The sequence below is a fragment of the Capronia coronata genome (assembly GCF_000585585.1).
Source record: "Capronia coronata CBS 617.96 chromosome Unknown acBCG-supercont1.2, whole genome shotgun sequence".
Lineage (NCBI taxonomy): Eukaryota > Fungi > Ascomycota > Eurotiomycetes > Chaetothyriales > Herpotrichiellaceae > Capronia > Capronia coronata.
Genome location: NW_006912894.1, coordinates 406,006 through 424,751, shown reverse-complemented (window position 1 = coordinate 424,751; position 18,746 = coordinate 406,006). Strand labels below are relative to the sequence as shown.

At 52.2% G+C, this 18,746-nt stretch overlaps 8 protein-coding genes across 8 annotated transcripts; 3 read left to right on the top strand and 5 right to left on the bottom strand.

The window, feature by feature from the left end:
• Nucleotides 1–684: 684 nt before the first annotated feature.
• Nucleotides 685–3,012, bottom strand: A1O1_01821 (uncharacterized protein; the record flags this gene model as incomplete). The annotated part of the gene is made up of 1 exon (XM_007722733.1): nucleotides 685–3,012. The coding sequence occupies one exon, from the start codon at nucleotides 3,010–3,012 to the stop codon at nucleotides 685–687; it is 2,328 nt and encodes a 775-aa protein (XP_007720923.1).
• Nucleotides 3,013–4,328: 1,316 nt separating this feature from the next.
• On the bottom strand, nucleotides 4,329–5,837 carry A1O1_01820 (uncharacterized protein; the record flags this gene model as incomplete). Its single annotated transcript, XM_007722732.1, has 1 exon — nucleotides 4,329–5,837. One exon carries the CDS (start codon nucleotides 5,835–5,837, stop codon nucleotides 4,329–4,331), a length of 1,509 nt encoding a protein of 502 aa, XP_007720922.1.
• Nucleotides 5,838–5,863: 26 nt separating this feature from the next.
• On the bottom strand, nucleotides 5,864–6,991 carry A1O1_01819 (uncharacterized protein; the record flags this gene model as incomplete). Its single annotated transcript, XM_007722731.1, has 2 exons — nucleotides 5,864–6,164; nucleotides 6,216–6,991. 2 exons carry the CDS (start codon nucleotides 6,989–6,991, stop codon nucleotides 5,864–5,866), a joined length of 1,077 nt encoding a protein of 358 aa, XP_007720921.1.
• Nucleotides 6,992–7,769: 778 nt separating this feature from the next.
• A1O1_01818 (dolichyl-phosphate-mannose-protein mannosyltransferase) lies at nucleotides 7,770–10,178 on the bottom strand (the record flags this gene model as incomplete). Its single annotated transcript, XM_007722730.1, has 4 exons — nucleotides 7,770–8,431; nucleotides 8,483–9,795; nucleotides 9,853–9,986; nucleotides 10,035–10,178. 4 exons carry the CDS (start codon nucleotides 10,176–10,178, stop codon nucleotides 7,770–7,772), a joined length of 2,253 nt encoding a protein of 750 aa, XP_007720920.1.
• Nucleotides 10,179–10,746: 568 nt separating this feature from the next.
• Nucleotides 10,747–13,078, bottom strand: A1O1_01817 (uncharacterized protein; the record flags this gene model as incomplete). Its single annotated transcript, XM_007722729.1, has 2 exons — nucleotides 10,747–13,013; nucleotides 13,066–13,078. The coding sequence occupies 2 exons, from the start codon at nucleotides 13,076–13,078 to the stop codon at nucleotides 10,747–10,749; spliced, it is 2,280 nt and encodes a 759-aa protein (XP_007720919.1).
• A 751-nt stretch (nucleotides 13,079–13,829) lies between these two features.
• A1O1_01816 (uncharacterized protein) lies at nucleotides 13,830–14,667 on the top strand (the record flags this gene model as incomplete). The annotated part of the gene is made up of 2 exons (XM_007722728.1): nucleotides 13,830–13,902; nucleotides 13,952–14,667. The coding sequence occupies 2 exons, from the start codon at nucleotides 13,830–13,832 to the stop codon at nucleotides 14,665–14,667; spliced, it is 789 nt and encodes a 262-aa protein (XP_007720918.1).
• A 554-nt stretch (nucleotides 14,668–15,221) lies between these two features.
• On the top strand, nucleotides 15,222–16,177 carry A1O1_01815 (alcohol dehydrogenase; the record flags this gene model as incomplete). The annotated part of the gene is made up of 2 exons (XM_007722727.1): nucleotides 15,222–15,284; nucleotides 15,347–16,177. 2 exons carry the CDS (start codon nucleotides 15,222–15,224, stop codon nucleotides 16,175–16,177), a joined length of 894 nt encoding a protein of 297 aa, XP_007720917.1.
• A 1,496-nt stretch (nucleotides 16,178–17,673) lies between these two features.
• Nucleotides 17,674–18,353, top strand: A1O1_01814 (uncharacterized protein; the record flags this gene model as incomplete). Its single annotated transcript, XM_007722726.1, has 3 exons — nucleotides 17,674–18,013; nucleotides 18,068–18,175; nucleotides 18,244–18,353. 3 exons carry the CDS (start codon nucleotides 17,674–17,676, stop codon nucleotides 18,351–18,353), a joined length of 558 nt encoding a protein of 185 aa, XP_007720916.1.
• Between the last annotated feature and the right edge of the window lie 393 nt (nucleotides 18,354–18,746).

Here is an 18,746-nt window from a genome sequence, read left to right as displayed (position 1 = left end):
GTACGTTAGGACTAGGTGTGATCGCCTTGATGGACACTGATATTGAGATTGGCGACGTGGTGGGATCAGGTCGTAGAGGGTTCTGTATCAGTGTGAAGAGTAGCTCTAGAAGCGTACCTTGGTACTTTAGCTGATCAATCTGAAGTCTGGGGCCTGTCAAGCGTACAATGTGTCCAACATATGATTCGTTGTAGTGGTGTTCGCATATATAGGGTTGTAAGCATTGTCTTTTTACGAGCGGCCTCCAGGGCTACACAGGATATTTTGGTCAGCACCTTTATAGACTTTGAGTTCTCCAGCTTCAGTAAGGGCATTCAGTCTCATGTTCTCCTCTCGCGTTACTAGCAACTGGGAAGCATCTGCTTCTTGATACTACGTACGTCACACATCCGAGGCTCGATAGATGTATACTTGACGACTTAACGCGATGGCCAACTTTCGGTGTGATACAATCTCGGTGCGTACTAAATCGGGTGTCGGACTTGGTGTCCTGAACCAACCCGACTCAACAGACTCGAATATAAAAGTATGAATAAGCGTCGCGAGGGGTGGACTGTAAATGGTAGCTACATAGGTAGGTAAATAACTCGTCTTGGGTATCGATCGAGTCATAGATGATTGATACGTGAGCAAGAAGGTAATGTACCTTGTACCTTGTACCTATCTATCTATCTATCTATCTAGCTACTCGGCTCCCATCTTGCCCAGCAGTATCCCAGCCTTAGCCATCCTCTCCTCCGTAAGCATATATTTCGAGGGAACGGTCCAATTTGTCGTCGTCTCATTCGCAAAGTGGTCACCCTTTCCTACTGTGCTCTGTTGTAAACTCGCTTTCACCAATCCGGCCACATATCGTCCACAGCCGCCGGCATTGGTCATTCCGTGACCGCTGTATCCTGCGCAGAGGAACAGGCCGGTGGATTGTCCAGGTGAAGGGTTCGTGGCAGATGTTGAGTTTGATTCCGACGACAACAACGACAATCCTCGACTCCGTGGAGACCTGTCTCCGGATTGCAGAGTCGATGCGGAACGAAGTGTAGTTGTGGGTGGAACTGGTCCGACCCAGGGATGTCCGTCGGCGCTGGATCCGATGATACCGGTCCAAGATGCTGCGATGTCGAGAAGTCCAGAAGAAGAAGGAGGAGAGGAAGGATTGTCGTTGTTGTTGGCGTTGATAGTATCAGTACTGTCTGTAGTGTTGTGTCCATCGAGGGTCCTGCTGCTGTTGCTGCTGTTGTTGCTGTTGCTGTTGTCCGTCCGAATAGCCTCACTCTCATCCTCATTCCCGATCTCATCTTCCTTGCCATCACCATACAAGTTCAAACGGTCAGGTAAACTGCGCAAATACAACTCCACGCCAGGCTCGACGTAGGAATCATCACTGACGCCCACGCCGTTACCGTGAGCTAGATTTCTTCCGCCGCCGAACATGAGATGGCCACCACGACCAACCACAGAAGTGGAAGTAGACGTAGAAGTAGAAGTAGGACTAGCGCCATTGCCATTGCCATTGCCATGACAATCATCACCACCCAAGTGAGGGTTCTGGACAAGGTAATCCGTCATGACACGATCCTGGTTCCCGACCCCCGTGAACCCGTAACTCATAGGAATCAAGCTGTGCGCCGCGAACGGCGATCCTGGGGGTGGCACCAATGCCGACATCTGGGCTTGCACGGGGGAGATCAGGGCGCTGAATTGCGGCAGGAGGTGCGATGTATATCCGTTGGTGGCGACGATGATGCGACGAGCCGCGATAGAGCCACGTGGGGTGTGGATGAGCCAGGGATAGTCATCATCGTCGTCATCATCTTCTTCCTCGTCGTCGTCACTTTCAGCTTCTGCGTGTTCATCTTTAGGTGCAGGACCAGGGGCAGGGGCAGGAGCAGACGTAGTTGTTTCTGTTGCTGTATCCGTAGTCGATGGTGCTCCTGTTGGAGATGGAGATACAGATGCAGATACAGGAGGATTCTTCTTTTCCGTCTTCTTCTTCTTCCTCTGCTCAATTCCCATAACAGTCGTACAAGTCTGCAGATCCAGTCTTCCGACATCGAATTGACCCAGCATGCGCTCCCACATCCATATGATGAGCTTATAGGGGCTCAGAGACGCCGCGACGTCCTGGACAATAGCGCCGACCGCCCCGGCCTGCAGACCGAGACGCTTGATTTCTTCCGGATCCTCCACGACACGCACTAGCGAGCGATGATTGGGAGTGGTGATTGCAGCTGGAAGTGGTGATGGTGGTGCTGATACTGTTACTGTTACTGCTGTCGGGCTGGTTTGTGAAGGTGCGGCGGCGGCGGCAGTATCAGTACCAGCTTCAGCAGCAATATCAGCTTCATAAGTAAAGTTTCCGTTCATGTCCTTGCTTCCAGCTCCGGATGGTGTTGCGTTACCGTATTCATTCGCAACATTCATCCCAAGAGCTGCTTTGGCTTCTTCGAAATACCGTTTATTCCAGAACCCAATACATCCCTTCACCAAACGGAAGTCGCACGGGATCTTGTTCGCGTGGACCAGGTCCTCGATATGGCGGAAATTGCGTAGTTCGAAATCGACAATGTCGTTTGTTTCGGCGTGGATCACCGGCTGTAAGTGTCCGCCGTTCCGACCTGTCGCTGCAGAACAAGTCGTGCGGGCTTCGAGGACCAAGATCTCGGTATGGTCCTGGTTCTCGTCCTTCTCGTTGTTGGTCTGGTTAGGCCCCGATTCTCCATGCGGGCGAAGTTGTCCTTTGACTCCCTCTACATTCGCCCCTGGCTGGGATTGAGGTTGGAGAAGCTCGTCGACGGCGAATGTGCCTGAAATGCCTGTTCCGATGACCACCACGTCCGCTTTCGCCGGTAAGGTCTGTGTGGATCGGTATTCTGCTATCCGGTTTGGATGGGAGGTCTGCCAGAATGATGCTGTTGGGTTGGATGAGGGGAGATCAGCCGGGCCGTGACGGGTAGTGGTAGTGGTAGCAGTGGCCATACCCATAGCTGCCGTGGGAGAACTGGCGTCGCCCATTGTGATTGTGTTGTTGGTTGTCGGTCGTCAAGGATATCGATAGAAATTAGACCGAGAGACCGTTGGACTTGTATGACTCGAGTACTGAGTTGATTGGATATTCTATTCCAACTTTGACCTCCGAACAGAGACACTTTCTTCTTCGGCTTGAATCTGAATGCTGAACTGAATAAAGATGTACAGCTGTTCTGCTTGCTTCAGATATATTTATCTGTCAACAGTTTCTGTCTTTCTTCCTCTTCCCTTCCTGTTCTTCTTCGACGCGGGAGCAGGTCACTCCACTCCTCAGAGCCCAAAGTTGCGAAAAGGACAGACAAGGCAAGACAAGACAAGAGAAGAGAAGGACACCGAGTTGGCGTGTGCCCTGTATGCCTGAGCAAAAAGAAAGTATGCCTGAGGTAGTGGCAGATGACGACGGGGTAGAGACAGGCCGCTTTTAACAGCTCTCAGCCGTGTATATATATAGATATATAGGTACTTTGAGAAGCGTACTTGCGCGTATATCATGGATGATCCTCAAGACCAAGGGAGGGGGAATTGATCTTGATGATGAATGTAGCTGATCGATATCACAAAATCACAGATATGGATGGATGGATGGATAGATAGATATCTACATATCTATATCATATCATATCGTACGTCGCGTATCCCCGCGCTCCACTGCTAGAGCTCTTTGTCAGTGCCGGTCAGGTCCACCCTCGCTCGAAGTTACGCAGTAGTATGTATGTATGTACGCTTAAAAAAAGAACTTGGGATTCTAGGTAAGCACCCATACTTCGATATCTTGGACCCGTATTTGATATCATGTTATATGCCGGGAGAGCGTCCGCGCCATGACATGTCATGCAGGTATCTAGCTAAGTACTCAAGAAAGCCCAACTCCTTTTCGTGTACATCATGATTTATTATTTATGGCTTTGATGCGCTTGCTGTACAAATTAAATACCGTCAAGGAAGACACACACCGTATATATCCATGACCATACCCACAACCAGTGCCATTGCCTTCAGCTGCTCGCAATGGAAAAGACCGTGAGTCAGTAAGTCAGTCATCATCGTAGATGGCCCGTAGAGCAGGGAGGGCAGGACACGCGAAAGGCTCTCCTGTCCTAGGTCCGAGGGAAGAGAGTATCATCCCAGGATCGTTTTTCTCTTCGGGTCGGACTGCATCCCCGTCCTCTTCGACATCGAGACATGCGTATTTCAGGCTGGAACCTCTCTCCAGGTATAGTCAATGATGATGACTCGCTCTTTGGTCGCAACACGTTATCATGGCTCATGAGACATGAGTATGCCTACACGCAGACACACCCCTAGCCTGCAAATCCGTTCAGGTTGCTGTCCCCCCACAGCGGCGCCTGAATATACTCCGCCGCTCTTTCGTGCATGTTGCCGTAATTCCAATCACTCGAGGACGCGGTGCTGTCAGGGGTGATTGGACCCATTCCGGCACCAGCGCTCAGGATCGCACTCGTGCCTAGAGCTGGCGAGAATGGTTCCTGTTTCAGGCTTGTCAAGGTGGGATACTGAGACCGTGAACTGCCTTGTCCTTGTCCCTGTCCCTGTCCTTGCGTAGGACTTGCTGTTGTCGTTGTGGTGGTAGCCGCGGGTGCGGCGGCGGCCATTGTTTGCACTCCCGTAAACGCACTTCCACTTCCACTTCCATTTATCGGACCGGTCTGGCCGTTCATGGTGGATACATATGCGGCGGAGCCTTGAGGGTTCGGCGGCGGTTTCGGTCCTGCGAGCGCGGCATTCAATTTCCCCAGCGCGTTCAACGACTTCGCCATACTCCGAGCCCAGTTTGGTGGATCAGCGAGAGGTGACTCGGCTCCTGAAACAGCTGGTTGCGCGGTGCCTTCCTGTGTTGGAATATCGAAAGCAACATCCTCCGATATCCGTTCGGCAATGACTTGCTCAAGATCACGCAGGAGCGATAATCTGGTCGAATCATGTCCTGTTTCCGGTAGAGTACCTAGCAGAAAGGCGGCAGAGATTGCACGTTGCAGAACGATCCACGACCGTGAAGCGAACCGGTTGGTCTTGTGTAATTCGACATATGACGCAACGGTCGCTTCCAGATTGTCAACACACTGCCGTCGAAATTGTGCTCGAGTGGTTGGATCAAGGGGAGCCGAACCAGGCGATTGTCCCGAATGGTGGGGTGTCTTCCGACGGCCCCCTGGCGGAGACTGGGTCGGGGTCAAGTTGGACGAGTTGGCACCTTCTGCCGTCGACGGAGGCGGTTCCTTCATAGCTGGCCGACACAACTCGCTCGTGAGGTACGCACAGTGAATCCTCAGAGCCAGACGTTCGAGATGCTGAGGCATTGTATGACATTGGCTAGCCTCCCGAAGATGCACGGCACCCTGCGAACAAATGTCGGAAATCTCCTGGGTATATTTGCGAATCCTCTCCCACGTCATGTACGAGCGAGGATGGAGGAGACGTTCTCGCACAATTTCCTGAGTCAATCGAATGATGCCAAACATGGTCTCTGCATAACTTCGATCTCCTGGAGTGCTGAACTTTGCATAGGGGATGTCTGGCATGCACAAAACGCTCGAGGTCGGCCGATCGTAACTGACGGCAAAATGTGAGTCCTGCCACGCCAGTGCCCACCAGATCCGATGGCGTGTCCATTTTTCTGCATCTGGGAAATTGTGCGAATTGATTTGCAAGCCGATCGAGAATGCCATACGAAGCGTCATGCCGAGGAAGATGTAGGCCACTCCGGGATTCATGTTATATGACAGGACATTTCCGATAATCAAGGATGCTTCGATGGTCTCCAGGCAGGGATGCGTGAGGAAGTTGGACATTCGAAGTGCTTGATACGAACAACATACTAAGCCGAGTTAGACGGTGCTTTTCTCAACCCGCAATTGAACTTGCCATAAACTTGCGATGTGAGCTCCCTCTCTTTTGCTGGTCTGTCCGATGACTGAGACCCGGACGCGAATACCGCAAATACCAGAGACAGCCAGGGTAAGGAGACGCCGTATGGCTTGTTTGGATCGAGTTCAAGGTTGTCGCGCAAGGCTCGCACTCGATTTGAGAGCATGAAGTTCAGAGTTTCTTCGAAGCCCGCCTTATCGGGCACCACCGGATACATAGTATAAGCAATGTCTCGGTAAGCCACGAAGAACCTGTGTGGAGTTAGTAAAGCTAACCTGCCCGTCTCAACGAAAAATACTCACTCTTTACAAAGTTCATCATCAGGAATCGCCTTACACAGACCGCTGACATCCTGCATGCTAGAAGCGGTACTCCACAGATCAACAAATGGATATGTGGCGCTCTCATTATCCAGGCCCAGCTTGGGAAGAATGTTTTCCTCCAATAGTGACCGTGCCGTATCTTGAGTGGTTTGACTTCGTCCCAGAGCCATCATGTAGGCAAGGACGGACCTCGAGCCCAAATGCATCATGCCCATCTGGTTACTGGGCGCATGGATCCCTTCTCTGTCGGTGTCGTCCGATCGACTATGTGTTCCGGGCAGGTTGGCATCGTCCATGTCTGGTTGCATAACGCCAGGAGAGGTTGACTCTGTTTTTGTTGGACCATGCAGACGCTGTAATTCCCGATTCATACGCTCCCATTGTTCGCGTGGCACAGTGACATATTGGCCGCTTTGTAGCAGAGGATCGTGATTGTCTTGAACCACGCCATCCGTATGGTTCACGGTGCTTGTCAGAGCGATGCGACGCTTTTTCGTCGGCCGTTCGTATGAACACAACTCTGGGTGGTCTCGTTTCACGCACGAATCGCACGGCAGATTACGGTCACATTTGACTTTTCGACGATGGCAAGCGTAGCAAGCCTTTGGATCTCGCACTTTTCTCTTGTTCCGGATGATCGCGTCTATCTCTTCCTGGGCCATCTCGATCCTGCCATCCGCCCCAGTCTCGTAGTGCGAGTCATCAGGATAGTCCGGGGTCGAGGTATCGGCAGTGAAAGCGCCACGAGAATCCATATTGCTATAGCCCCGGAGGCTCAGAGAAGCGGAGGAGGGATGGATTAGGATGCGGTCTGCGAGGGCGACGACGGCGGTCGGGCTATATAGGCATGCTGGCGAGGATCAAGGTCAGGGCAGTGAGTTTGCGAACCACGGCCAGCGTCTAGAGGGGTGGAGTTGGGAGAGTGACTGTACAATGTAGTTTGTGAGATTCGGGAATTGCACCAAGAAAATGAGTCTAAACTTGAAGGGCGCGCCGCGCTGAACTCCAAGGCGGACTCAGACTCGGACTCGGAGGGGTTCAAGCACCCACCAACCTCGGATCGACCAATGAGGAGAATAGACCAATCAGTGGCTATGAGAAGTCGGGAGCTGACTAAGACAGGGGGGATATCGGAGATCTATTGGTTCGCTTGTCTCCGAGCGCTAGGCCGCAACATGCCTAGCCTCTCCGGACTTCTGGGCGGCTGGGCCGAAAGACGTACAGCCTCGTCGGCCTCTTCAACCACTGCGACTCCTCGATATCAGTATCGAAAGGACTGATTAGTTATTTCTCTCACTTTGGGTAAACACACAGGTGTAAATAGCTATAATTCTTTTGGAATAGGCCGTCAATGACCCCATGATTCCCTGTGATACTGACTGACTACCTTGGGAAGCCATAGAAAGCCATTAAGTTTGTTTTACAAAAAGCCTAGAGATGATCTTTTCTTCACGCCGGCATTTCCGTCCCCTATGATTCCTTGTCTGCCGCCCGAAAAAGCCATCACTTGTCATTTGCTTGGTGACCCAAGATTCACTTTTCGCCCATACGGGCGTCGCTCAACCTCCATCGGTCAAACCATCGGAGATAGGCGTAATTGCGGTTGCTCCCTTGCATGCCGAACACGATCGGACTGAACAAGACAAACAATCCAATGACCACAGCATACAGCGCAAGATAGACACCCCATCGTGCCTTCTTGTTCAGCCGCTGGGTGGTCCAATCGAGGCAGAATCCTGCTGCTAGGATGGCGAAGTAGAGTGCCGGGTAGTAATGGTGGACGTATGTGACACGCCCCATCATGACGAAAGGCAAGTAGTGGAAGAACCAGCCAATGACGGGATATATTCCCGAATAGTGGATTTGGTCGATGTCGCCCTGGCTCAACTCCTTGTATCCTCTTTGCCATCGGATCACATACCATAACACAATGAGGCCTGCAACGCCCAAAGAGGCTGTCGATCCCCAGTAGACGATGGGGTTTCCGAGTAAGAAGTACTTCGTGATGTTATCGTCCCAAGAACACATTCGTAGTCCCACATGTAGGATGGGCCATTGCCAAAACTGGGATGCCAAATCATCTTGTTTGTCGGGATCAGGGACGAGAGCATTGTTGGACGTCATCATGGCGACATTAAGATGAATGAAATCTTTCAAGAAGGGTGACCGGTAACTCTTTGCCTCAGCAGGAGGGACTGCCCAGACATGTTAGCTCGGCCAGAATCAAAATATCGCTTTCCACTTACGTCGGTCGTTGACGTGAGATTCCACGTTCCAATGGGTGTACACATCCCGCGGATGGTTGTTTTTGGTGCACGTCACCTCAATCTGCTTGAAACCCCATTGAGGAAGATTGACAGTCCCGGCTCGAAGATAGCAGCCCAACTCGGTGTGCTTGAGCCGGAACGCCGTGGTCAAGGTACGAATCCGGGATCGGTCAGAAGAGGCGGCATCACTGACGACCTCAACCTGCCAATGATCTTTCTCGTCCCCAACGGTGATGTTGCCATAGCAAGACACTTCCCAATCCGCCTTGGTCATCGGCGCTGCCACTGCATGCGAGTGTAGGTTTCTGCCGGTTTGGGCATGGATGAGCCGGATGACTTGCTTGTCCGAGACAAAGCTCAAGGGTCCTTCTGGGTCGAACTCGGATTGGGTTCGGTTGGGCCAGAAGAACCAGTCATTGTTGGCATCCTTGTGGTGGTAGCAGGTGACTTGCTGTTGCCCACTCCCCTCAGGGTATGTCTGGATATGAGAGTGAAGCAGGCCGCCACCGTAGCCCATGTTTTTGATGGTGACTCTAGAGCCGAGGGCGATTTCCAATGGTGAATCCTTACCCACCTCTGTGCCACGAAGATTTGCTTGAAAGAGCGAGGACATCTGAGCGTCGCCAGGGCCGGAGTTCTCCAGAATCAGGAAATGAAGGTAGAAAGAGAACATGTACACAAGCATTGGAATGATGATTAGACCAACCACTCGTGCGACCAGGTGGGCGGCCAATTCGACCTTGGGCATCTTTACATCACCAAACTTGTTCCACAAATCTTCCGCGGTGTAAAGACCAACCAAGGCCGTCGCGAACAAGCCCACCCACTTCACACTGCAGACGCATCCGATGCTGAGACCGGTCAAGAAAAGCCAGAAGAACCACTCAATGGAGAAGCTCTTGTGTTGTAGTCGATGGAATCGGGCCCAGCAAAGGACAGTGGTGAAAGTGAAGCAGAGTAACATTGAGTCGAGCAGAATAAATCGTGAGATCGTGGCGTAGGAGTTTTCGCACAACACCATCAGAGTGACCAGCCACACGGCAGGACGTCTGAAGTTCAATTCTCTGGCAGTATAGTAGGCCAGGGGAACAGTGACAACGCCGAACATGGCGTTGAACACCCGCATGAACGTGTAGTCCACCTCCTCAGGATATGTCTCGCCAGACTTGAACTCGAACGAGCCATTGTAGCCGGCCAGGTACCCTGACAGGCCAACTAGCATCTTTCCCAATGGGGGGTGGACGTCGAAGTAGAATTCTCGTTTGAGGTAGTGGGAACCAAACTTGCCGAAACTGGAGCGAGCGAGTAAGCCTTCGAATCCCAGAGCAGACGGAAATGCGGTGTCTTACTGTGCTTCGTCCCATGTGACGATTGGAGAGAGCCCTATCCTCCACAGCCTCGTGAACAGGGCAAAGGCTGTGAAGATGATCGGGGCGATCACAAACTCCCACTCATCGAGGAACTGAAGTAAACCGGTCTGCGGCTACGTTGGGGTTAGACCATGAGCGTATGCACAATGTTCCATGCCCACCTTTTGGAGTTTTTTCGTGTCCTCTGCTTCCACCTTGTAGACAGCCTGTCCGTTGGCTGTGTCGTAGTTGGTGACATTTCTTCGGCGCACTTCTGTTTCGTTGCCGCCCGCTCCGGTAGTATAGCCACCGTTTGTATTGGCCATGATGGCGAAGAGAAGTAGCCCAGGGTAAAGAGAGTCCGTCGAAAGGAAGAAGGAGAAGCAGGTGAAGTGGCCGTACTGTCAAGGCCAGTGTAGCCGAAGTAATGAGGGTCCTTGGAGGCCGAGCGCGAGCAGGGTCGCCAGGCGTCGATCAAGAATTAAACAAAGCCGTTGTCATGGAAGATAAGAAGAGAATGGAAGAAAAAGACGTTGTTCCCCTGACCAGATGGTCTTCACAAGATTCTTATGAGAAAGAATCCGGGGGGTGAAAGATGGCAGAATGCGCAGTCAAAGGAACAACGTGTCGAACTTGAAGTCGAAGTTGAAGATGCGGCCACTTGGCGCCAGTTGCGTTCGAAAGGGGCTTTGGGACTCCATCTGGCGGAGAGAAAAAAGGAGGCACGTCAAAGAACCACCGCATTTGTTCCCGTCAATGGCTAATGGCTACATAGTTTACCAACTCCCACAATGGATCTGAATCTACCTTAGCTTGTACATCATTGCTGTCATTCAAACATCTGAACTCATTTATTTGGTGATGCTTGACGCGCTAGGATCCCGGTATGTCACATCAAGCCAAACTGACGCGTCCTCCGAACCTGTCTTCGTGCTCGCCAAAGAGATTCCCAGCTTCTCTACAATATCTGACCTCTCCAGTGCCAGTGCTGCCGACTTCGGTGCCCCAGCATACAACCACCGCATCAACAATGCATGCGAGGATGCCTTCCATCGCTCCTAGGATGCCCCATCCAATGGCGCCGGCAATCAAGCCAACAATGTAAGCATACAAGCTGCCTCGCATGCCACCGCCTTCGACTCTCAAAGATCTGGCCGTGGTGACCCATCCACCAAACCCCAAAGCAAGTGACATCATGAATCGGGTCGCATGGAGGATAAGTTTAGCAAGTCGATACGGCAGCAGAGGCGTGGAATCACTTGTCCACCCGTCACTCCTTGAGCGTTGAGAAAAGGTATGGGGATGTAGGGCTGTGGTGGCCTCGCCTGGCGTAAGGAAGTGCATCTGAGAGATCCCTCTACCACTGACACTCAGTGGCTGGGAGTGGATGGCGGCATAGGTGAGTGTGAGCGGATTGATGAGCACGGCGATTGGACTCGGGATGAACGAATACATTGCCACCCCCAGCAGCATCGTGAGTCGTCGAGGTAGGATCAACAGAGGAAGTCTGACTAAAAGGCTCAAGCCGGTGAACAAGGCTATGGTCCCGGAAAGGGTCGTTGCTGAGTGATAAAGCGCAGCCTTGACGATGGCTTGAGGTGTTGGGGCTGGCACCGCGAGCCGATGGAAATACCATTGCGACACAGTGGCCGAGGTAATGGTGCGTTGCATCCCAAAGGCGATGGCGATGGTCCAGAGATAGACCAGAATAAAATACACCCCCAACCACCATGTGGATGTGTCAATGACGAATTTGCTGATGGTTGATCGGGTTGAGGGATGACCACTGAGGAAAACCCGGGTGAACATGGACAGCCACATCCAGGTGAATGTGATGATAAAAGCCAGTACGGAAAAGCCCACCAGCACCAGTGTTGGATTTGCCGCGAGGATCCTAGTTGCGAATTCGAGGATTGAGATGGATCTTTGCATGGCCATCCTGCCACGGAGGACTGCCAGAACCCACAAGGTCGCCATTACCGCAGGAACCAATGAACTCCACCTCATCATTACGTCCTGGACACTCGAGCCATGCCATGATCCCTTGTAGCTGGAAATCAGAGGATAGAGGGAAAAGGAGTAAAGGATGACCGGTACTGCCACCAAGATGGCGTAGACCAAATACCGCACGTATGATCGGAGGGCCGCGAGCCAAAACAAAGAAACAAATGTCGCTACAAGGGTATAAGTCGCTAAAAGGTGGAATGATCCGTGCAGGGCTGTGTAAATGGTATCGCCGAGGGGCTGGTTGCTGCGAGGCGACTCGGTATGAAGAAAGACCAGAAACCATGTAGTACACATGGCTGCGAGTGCCAGTAAGTAGACTTGAGCCCAGAAAGCATCGTGTCTCGGTTGATGGACAGCAGGTCGCACGCCGTCCGGGACCGACTGCTCGCCGCCTGACGCATTCCTTGAATGCGCAAGAAGCCTGACCTGATCGTTTCCAAGCTCTGACCCTTCAAAATCATATTCCACGCTGGCCATTTGAGTGGGTGTGCGGAGCTGCTGGATTGAAGGAGGATTCTCCATTAAATCCTCAGGAGGCTCATCGTCTTCGTCAGTCCTCAGGGTGTCTTCCAGACCTATGTCAACCATGTGATTTTTTGAGAAACTCGGATCTGCATCTCTCAGCTGTGACTCTGTCGACTCGGTCAGATCTGCCAGTCCGGGTTCTTTGCGTCGGATATTTGAGGCATTGCCATGCCACGAGCTTCTGATGCCGCCTCCTCTTCCGCCAGACCGATCGTGTGGATTGTCTTCATGGCTGTCACCACCGTTGAAGCTTGATTCACTGCCCTCTCCAGCATCCAAAGACGCTTTCATATCACTAGCTCCCAACTGTCGTCGTGAACGCTGCAGGGCGTAAAAATCTGCAATCTCTCGCTCATGTTCTTCCTCGTCGTTCTCTTCCCGAAACTCGTCTGTTGCGCTGTAAAATAAAGGTGCTTGCTGAGGGTTCAGACGAGAGGCGAAGGGGAACACGGAGAGCTGTGAAGATGTTGGTTGATAAGGATTCGGGGCACGGGGATTCACTGGTCGGGACGCTGTCGAAGTCCTCCAAGTTGGGTTGTGTCGTCGACTCTGGCCATCACCGGACCGATGGTCTTCTGCGGGCGCAAAGCTGATACGTGACTGGGATTGTGCAAGGAACCTTGATGCGTCTGTTCAGACATTAGCCATCATCTTCGATATATCAGGAGTGTTGTAACAGACATTCGGAGAACATACTGCCCGCAGGCAGTGGCTACTCAATCAACCAGTAGGTATGAACGGCGATTGATAAGGCGACGGCCAGTCGTCCGTGGACTAATTCGCGTGCAGACAAGAGTAGATCTTGTCGTCGAGAGCACTGCCGAAGAAGACAATTCAAGTAGAGGTGTGAGAGGAAGACAGTAGGACGGAACTGAGTCTGGCTTGGGACGTGGGACAGACGAAGCAGTGAGTCGAGGTTGGTCGGAAACGGACAATGACAATGGGCCAAGGCGACAGTCACTGCACTGGCAGAGCACCTACACCGCGCTCCAAGCAGCTGACAACACAATGATGACTGCTGGCTGCACTGGCCAGCAAACGCCTATAGTTTGGCGACTAGTATTGGGCGTAAGTAGATGTCAAGGTGTCGACCACTGCTCGAGCCAGGCTCCCTTAGACTTTCAGAATGCCGTCTAGGCTTGCTGTGCCAAATGATGCCTTTATGGAGCAGCCCCAGATACCAGATTAACCATTATTGCCTGTTTATCGCTAGTAGCTGGGGATCTTAGGATATGCAAATGCCCTTTTAAGCCCCATCTCCGTGTGCAGCCCCAGCGTCATACGGAGAAGTCAATACACTCCTTGTTCTGCATTTGTTCAGCATTGTTGTCACCAGACCTTGCCGTCTTCAACTCAATAAACTCTTTTGCCCTCGCTTTGGCATTTGTTCCACCTTGGGCCCTTCATCGGATCCAAGATAGCCATTGACGTTAGCCACTCCGCTCATGCCCATTATCACCCCAGTTCCCACGCCGCCTTGGAATTACATCGCGAAACTTGTCTGCATCGGGGATTCTGGTTTGTAACCACTGCTGTGCGTGATCGGTATCCATCTGACGCCGTGAAGGGACCGGGAAGTCCAGCTTAACCATCCGCCTCTGCGAGGGAAGATTCTCCGCCTCCCACGATGTCACCATCGGCGTTGAATTTGGCTCTCGAATAGTGCCGGTTGGTCCTCCTGCAAATGCATCCTTGGGTATCGGTGCCCCCAATGGCGAAGCCAACCGTGTCAGACCAGAAGAGCAAAAGAAAATGAAGCTGTCATTATGGGACACGGCAGGACAAGAGACATACAAAAGCATTACAAGGAGTTATTTCAGAGGCGCGTCCGGCGCTTTGCTAGTGTTCGACATCACGCGGAGGAGCAGCTTCGAGTCCGTGACCGGCTGGCTCAACGATCTCCGACAGATCGCCGAGGAAAAGATCGTGGTCATCCTTGTGGGCAACAAATCCGACCTGGCTGCGCAAAGCACCGGCGTCGAGGGTGGGACCAGACGTGCGGTCACCAAGGAGGAGGCAGAGGACTGGTGTCGGAGGGAAAATGTGGTCAAATATGTCGAGACCAGTGCCAAAAGTGGTGAGGGAGTCGAACAGGCGTTTCTAGAGGTTGCCGAACGGATATACCAAAACATTGAAGCGGGAAAATATGATCTTAACGACCGAAGAAGCGGAGTCAAAGGCTATGGCGCGGGTGCTGGGCGGGAAGAAGGGAAACGGCCCAAGACGGTCAACCTTACAATGAACGATGCAGTCAAGAGTGGTCAGGGCGGAGGTTGCTGCTGAAGGGTGACTTGGTCGGTCACTGCATGAGATTGGGAGGTACTGCCGACTTTAAACGTATTCAACCTCAAGAACAGACAGCGGCGATGAGCCCACCTTGAAATCAACCTACACCTGGCAGACGAGGCTCTCTGGCTGGCTTGCTGGCGAACTGTGCAGATTTATCCTGGCATTCAGTTCCAGATGCACACTGGCAGGACATGTATACCTTATGTATCGGGTCTCATTCCGGCCGCGTGCGGAGAACCTGGTGGTCTTCCACTGCAATGACCAAAACTACCCCGCCATGCTTGGTTGGATGTGACCATCTCAGTCATTATTGCGCAAGCATACTAAGGTATCTTAGATACATATCTCCCTAAGATTCCTTAGCTTCTCTTCCTTCAAGTTGTCCAAATCGATGACAAATTAACGCCGTGATCTCTCACAGCTCTGTCCAGTACATGCTCCAGTTACCGTGTCAGATATTTCGCTCTCATACCCGTCGTTGCTTGCGGCCTCTTTCCTTCGTCCGCATTCTCCCCAGTCACCGATCGTACCTGCGGTCACTTTCCACAATGGCCAAGCTAGACATCTCCATTCCCGACCTCACCTTGCCCGATGGCAACAAGATACCGATCGTACGTTCCCACATCACAGCTGGTTGTATGCTGAAGGGTCACTGATTGTTCTGCGGGACCAGATCGGATATGGTGTTGGCACGGCATGGTCCAAGACCGATGAAAACGCGCCAAAAGACCAGAAGTGCATTGATGGCGTCAAGACCGCCGTTAAAGTCGGGTTCAGACATCTAGATGGGGCCGAGGTATACAAAAACGAAGAGGAACTGGGCGCAGCCATCAAGGATGTCAACATCCCTCGGGAGCAGCTGTTTGTGACCACCAAGGTCATGACCAACATCGACGATATCCCCGCGGCCATCGACCTGAGCTTGAAGAAGCTGGGGCTTGACTACGTCGACCTCTATCTCATCCATTCGCCGTTCTTTGCCGATGGGGACAAGAAGGCGCTCCAGCAGAAGTGGGCGGACATGGAAAAGGTCGCAGCCTCGGGCAAGGCCAAAAGCATCGGGGTCAGCAACTTCTTGAAGCCTCATCTGGAAGCTGTCCTTGAGACGGCAAAAGTGCGCCCTGCGGTCAATCAGATCGAGTTCCACCCTTACCTGCAACATGGAGATCTGCTTGCCTATCACAAGAATAAAGACATCCGGGTTTCAGCATACGCGCCTCTGACGCCAATCGTCCGGGCCAAAGGAGGCCCAGTCGATGGTATCGTCGAGTCGTTGGCGAAGAAATATGCGGTCAACCCGGGCGAGGTCCTCCTCAGGTGGTGCATTGACCAGGATGTGTTGCCCATCACGACGAGTTCGAACGAACAACGGTTGAGTGATTATTTGAGAGTCTTCACCTTCAAACTGACGCCAAAGGAGGTGGAGGGCATTTCCGAAATCGGCAATACGCACCACTACCGGGCTTTCTGGACTCATGTCTTTGATGCCGAAGACCGCTCCTGAGCAAGGAAGGCTTAGAACGGCAGTACATAGTATCCCATGTCGCACATATCAGTCACCTGGCCCAACAGTGGTCCAGACGTTCAATTGCAACTTGACGTCGGCCTTTAATATTAGATCTGTCACTAGATAGCAATACCGAAAGAAAGGATGCTGAATGCTTTCACTCCTGGAAGGCTCGTGGCACTCATCCTCTTGTCTTCGGTGTTCTGACGACCTTTTCCCTGAACAGCCGGCCGGTATAGATATCTAGCCCTACTCGACAAATACAGGACCGGCAGAACTGAAGCTCACAATCCTGTCGATGGATACCAGACAAGGCTCTAACCTGGAGTGTGTAGATCGTTACACCACATACTTTCGGTCTCGTCGTCGATCATGATGTAGAGATGGAGAGCGATGGACCTGGGTTAAATTGGGAATGGATCTTTCGGTACAGTTGAAAGCCCCTTACTTTTCTGTCACCGAGCCTTGCCTTTTCTTTTGCCCGATCTCGAAATTCATCCCCCATGTCATGTGGAGCAGTAGTAGTAGTAGCGACTTCAGCCTCACCTCTCGATATGCGCGGTGGCTTCTCGGTGCGCTTGTCATGGGGGACGACGTAGTAGCACAGGGGACAAAAACTATACGCCGCACTGCAGCCATGGACCGTCGGCGTTAATCATGTCTCAAAGAGGGCCTTTCTACTCGTCTACCAGCAGGAATCCCTGGCATCTTCAGCCTGTCAAGTGGTCGATCCTATTGGTCTGTGTTGTTTCGCGAGACTGTGGAGGGGAACGAGCTGCTTGGATGCTGGAAGTCGTCGCCACCATTTCTGCAGACATCCGCCAGACCAAACCACGAGACATTCCAAATCCTTTTCTTCTCCATGGGCTACTAGTATCCAACATGTCGATTATCACCATAGGAAGTAAGGGTGCGTAAGGTAGTTAAGGTGATTGCGTTGGAGGAGACGAGCTTGCCTACAGCAGCTTACTACTAGAGCTGGCACCGATGAATGCAGTGGTAATAGACAACTGACAGCAAAGTAACAATATGCCTCGGGCGTGCACCGCCTACAACCTTTTATATTCCCGCACTCGCACTGCACTGCATGTCATGACCTTGCCTAATGTGACTGCTTTTGCGGGCAATACTAGTGATCCAGGTACATTGCAGGGTCAATCCCTAACTCGCAACGAGGTAGGATCGTCCTTGGATCTGGTGTCAGTTCTGCTTGTCGGCTGCCTACCTACATATATCAACCTGCGACGACCCGCTGGAAGCTCACTCGGGCAATATTTGACAGAACTCGAAGGGCGAAGATCAATCCCGGGTACTTACTTATAGACTCCCAAGTTTACGCTCGCATTCCTCAGGCTCTCTCTCTATCTCTCTGTCACACATTTCTGTTTTCTTGTCGAGGAGACCTTGCTCTACGACCTGCTTGCTACCTTGTAAAACTGCCAACGGGTGATAGTAGCGTATCGGGACTGGACATCGCATCGGTATTCGCCATCATGTATCTCTCAACATTGCTCACCGCTACACTTCTCCCACTCTTCACTTCCAAGACCACCGCATCCCCTCTGCTCGAGAAGCGACAGACAATAGACCCGCCTGCGAGGTACTACTTACGTACGCAAACGGTCAATGGCCCACACGAGGACACCGGCACCAACAAGACCGACTTGTGGCTGTACTCCCATCACACCGGGGCAGGTCTTGGAGATGCCGGCCTTTCATCGAACCAGTCCTGGGCTTGGGAGGGCTATCTGAACGGGTCCCAGCAACTCTTCACCTACGAAGACAACGAGGTCGGTCCATGGCCGCTGGCTGTCGGCTACGGGCCGTACCAACGTAAGTCATAACTGAGATTGACCAGAAAGTTCTCCGCTCACTCTCTGTTGCCAGAATGGAATCCTGTCACAATCAGCATTGCCGCCGAATCCTCGACAGGCCAGGGATTCTTTTTCAACTCGTCTGGACTGCAATTCAACCAGAGCATCGGCGGTTGGCTAGGTAAGGCGGCCCTTTGCCCGTACTTCCTCGGTCGACAAGAACACTGGGCTAATTGACGACTTCTGCAGCTTGTGATTGGTGGCACGGCGTACCGCAGCTGTTCCAGTTGAATGGCTATTCGTATGGGCCTCTGCCGAGCTCGTGCTCAAAAGTCCAGCTGTTGCCTGTGGCTATTTGAGCATGCGAAGGTTGTAATATATCTGCAGCGGCTGGAGGTCGGGAAATCGATTGGTCTTGGGTTGCATGGTATGCGGCAGCATCGGTGTTCAGCATTGTTTCAGGCATTTGCATTGCATTTCCCCATCATACAGCATGGCCCGATGGCGGGAAAAGGAAAATAGCGTAATAATATAACATTCCATCCACAACCTACCTTGAAACAATTCTTGACTATTCTCTTTTGTTGATTACTCGACTTCAAGCCTGGGATCTCGCTGCGCATCTCGTGATCTCGGAGGACTTTGTAATCGTCGACTTGTCGGCGCGTTGAAATATCCTCGTCTTCTTCGCTCGTTGCACGAGTAGTTCAGCTTTACCAAATCTCTGAACCTCGTCGAGTTCCACATACGGA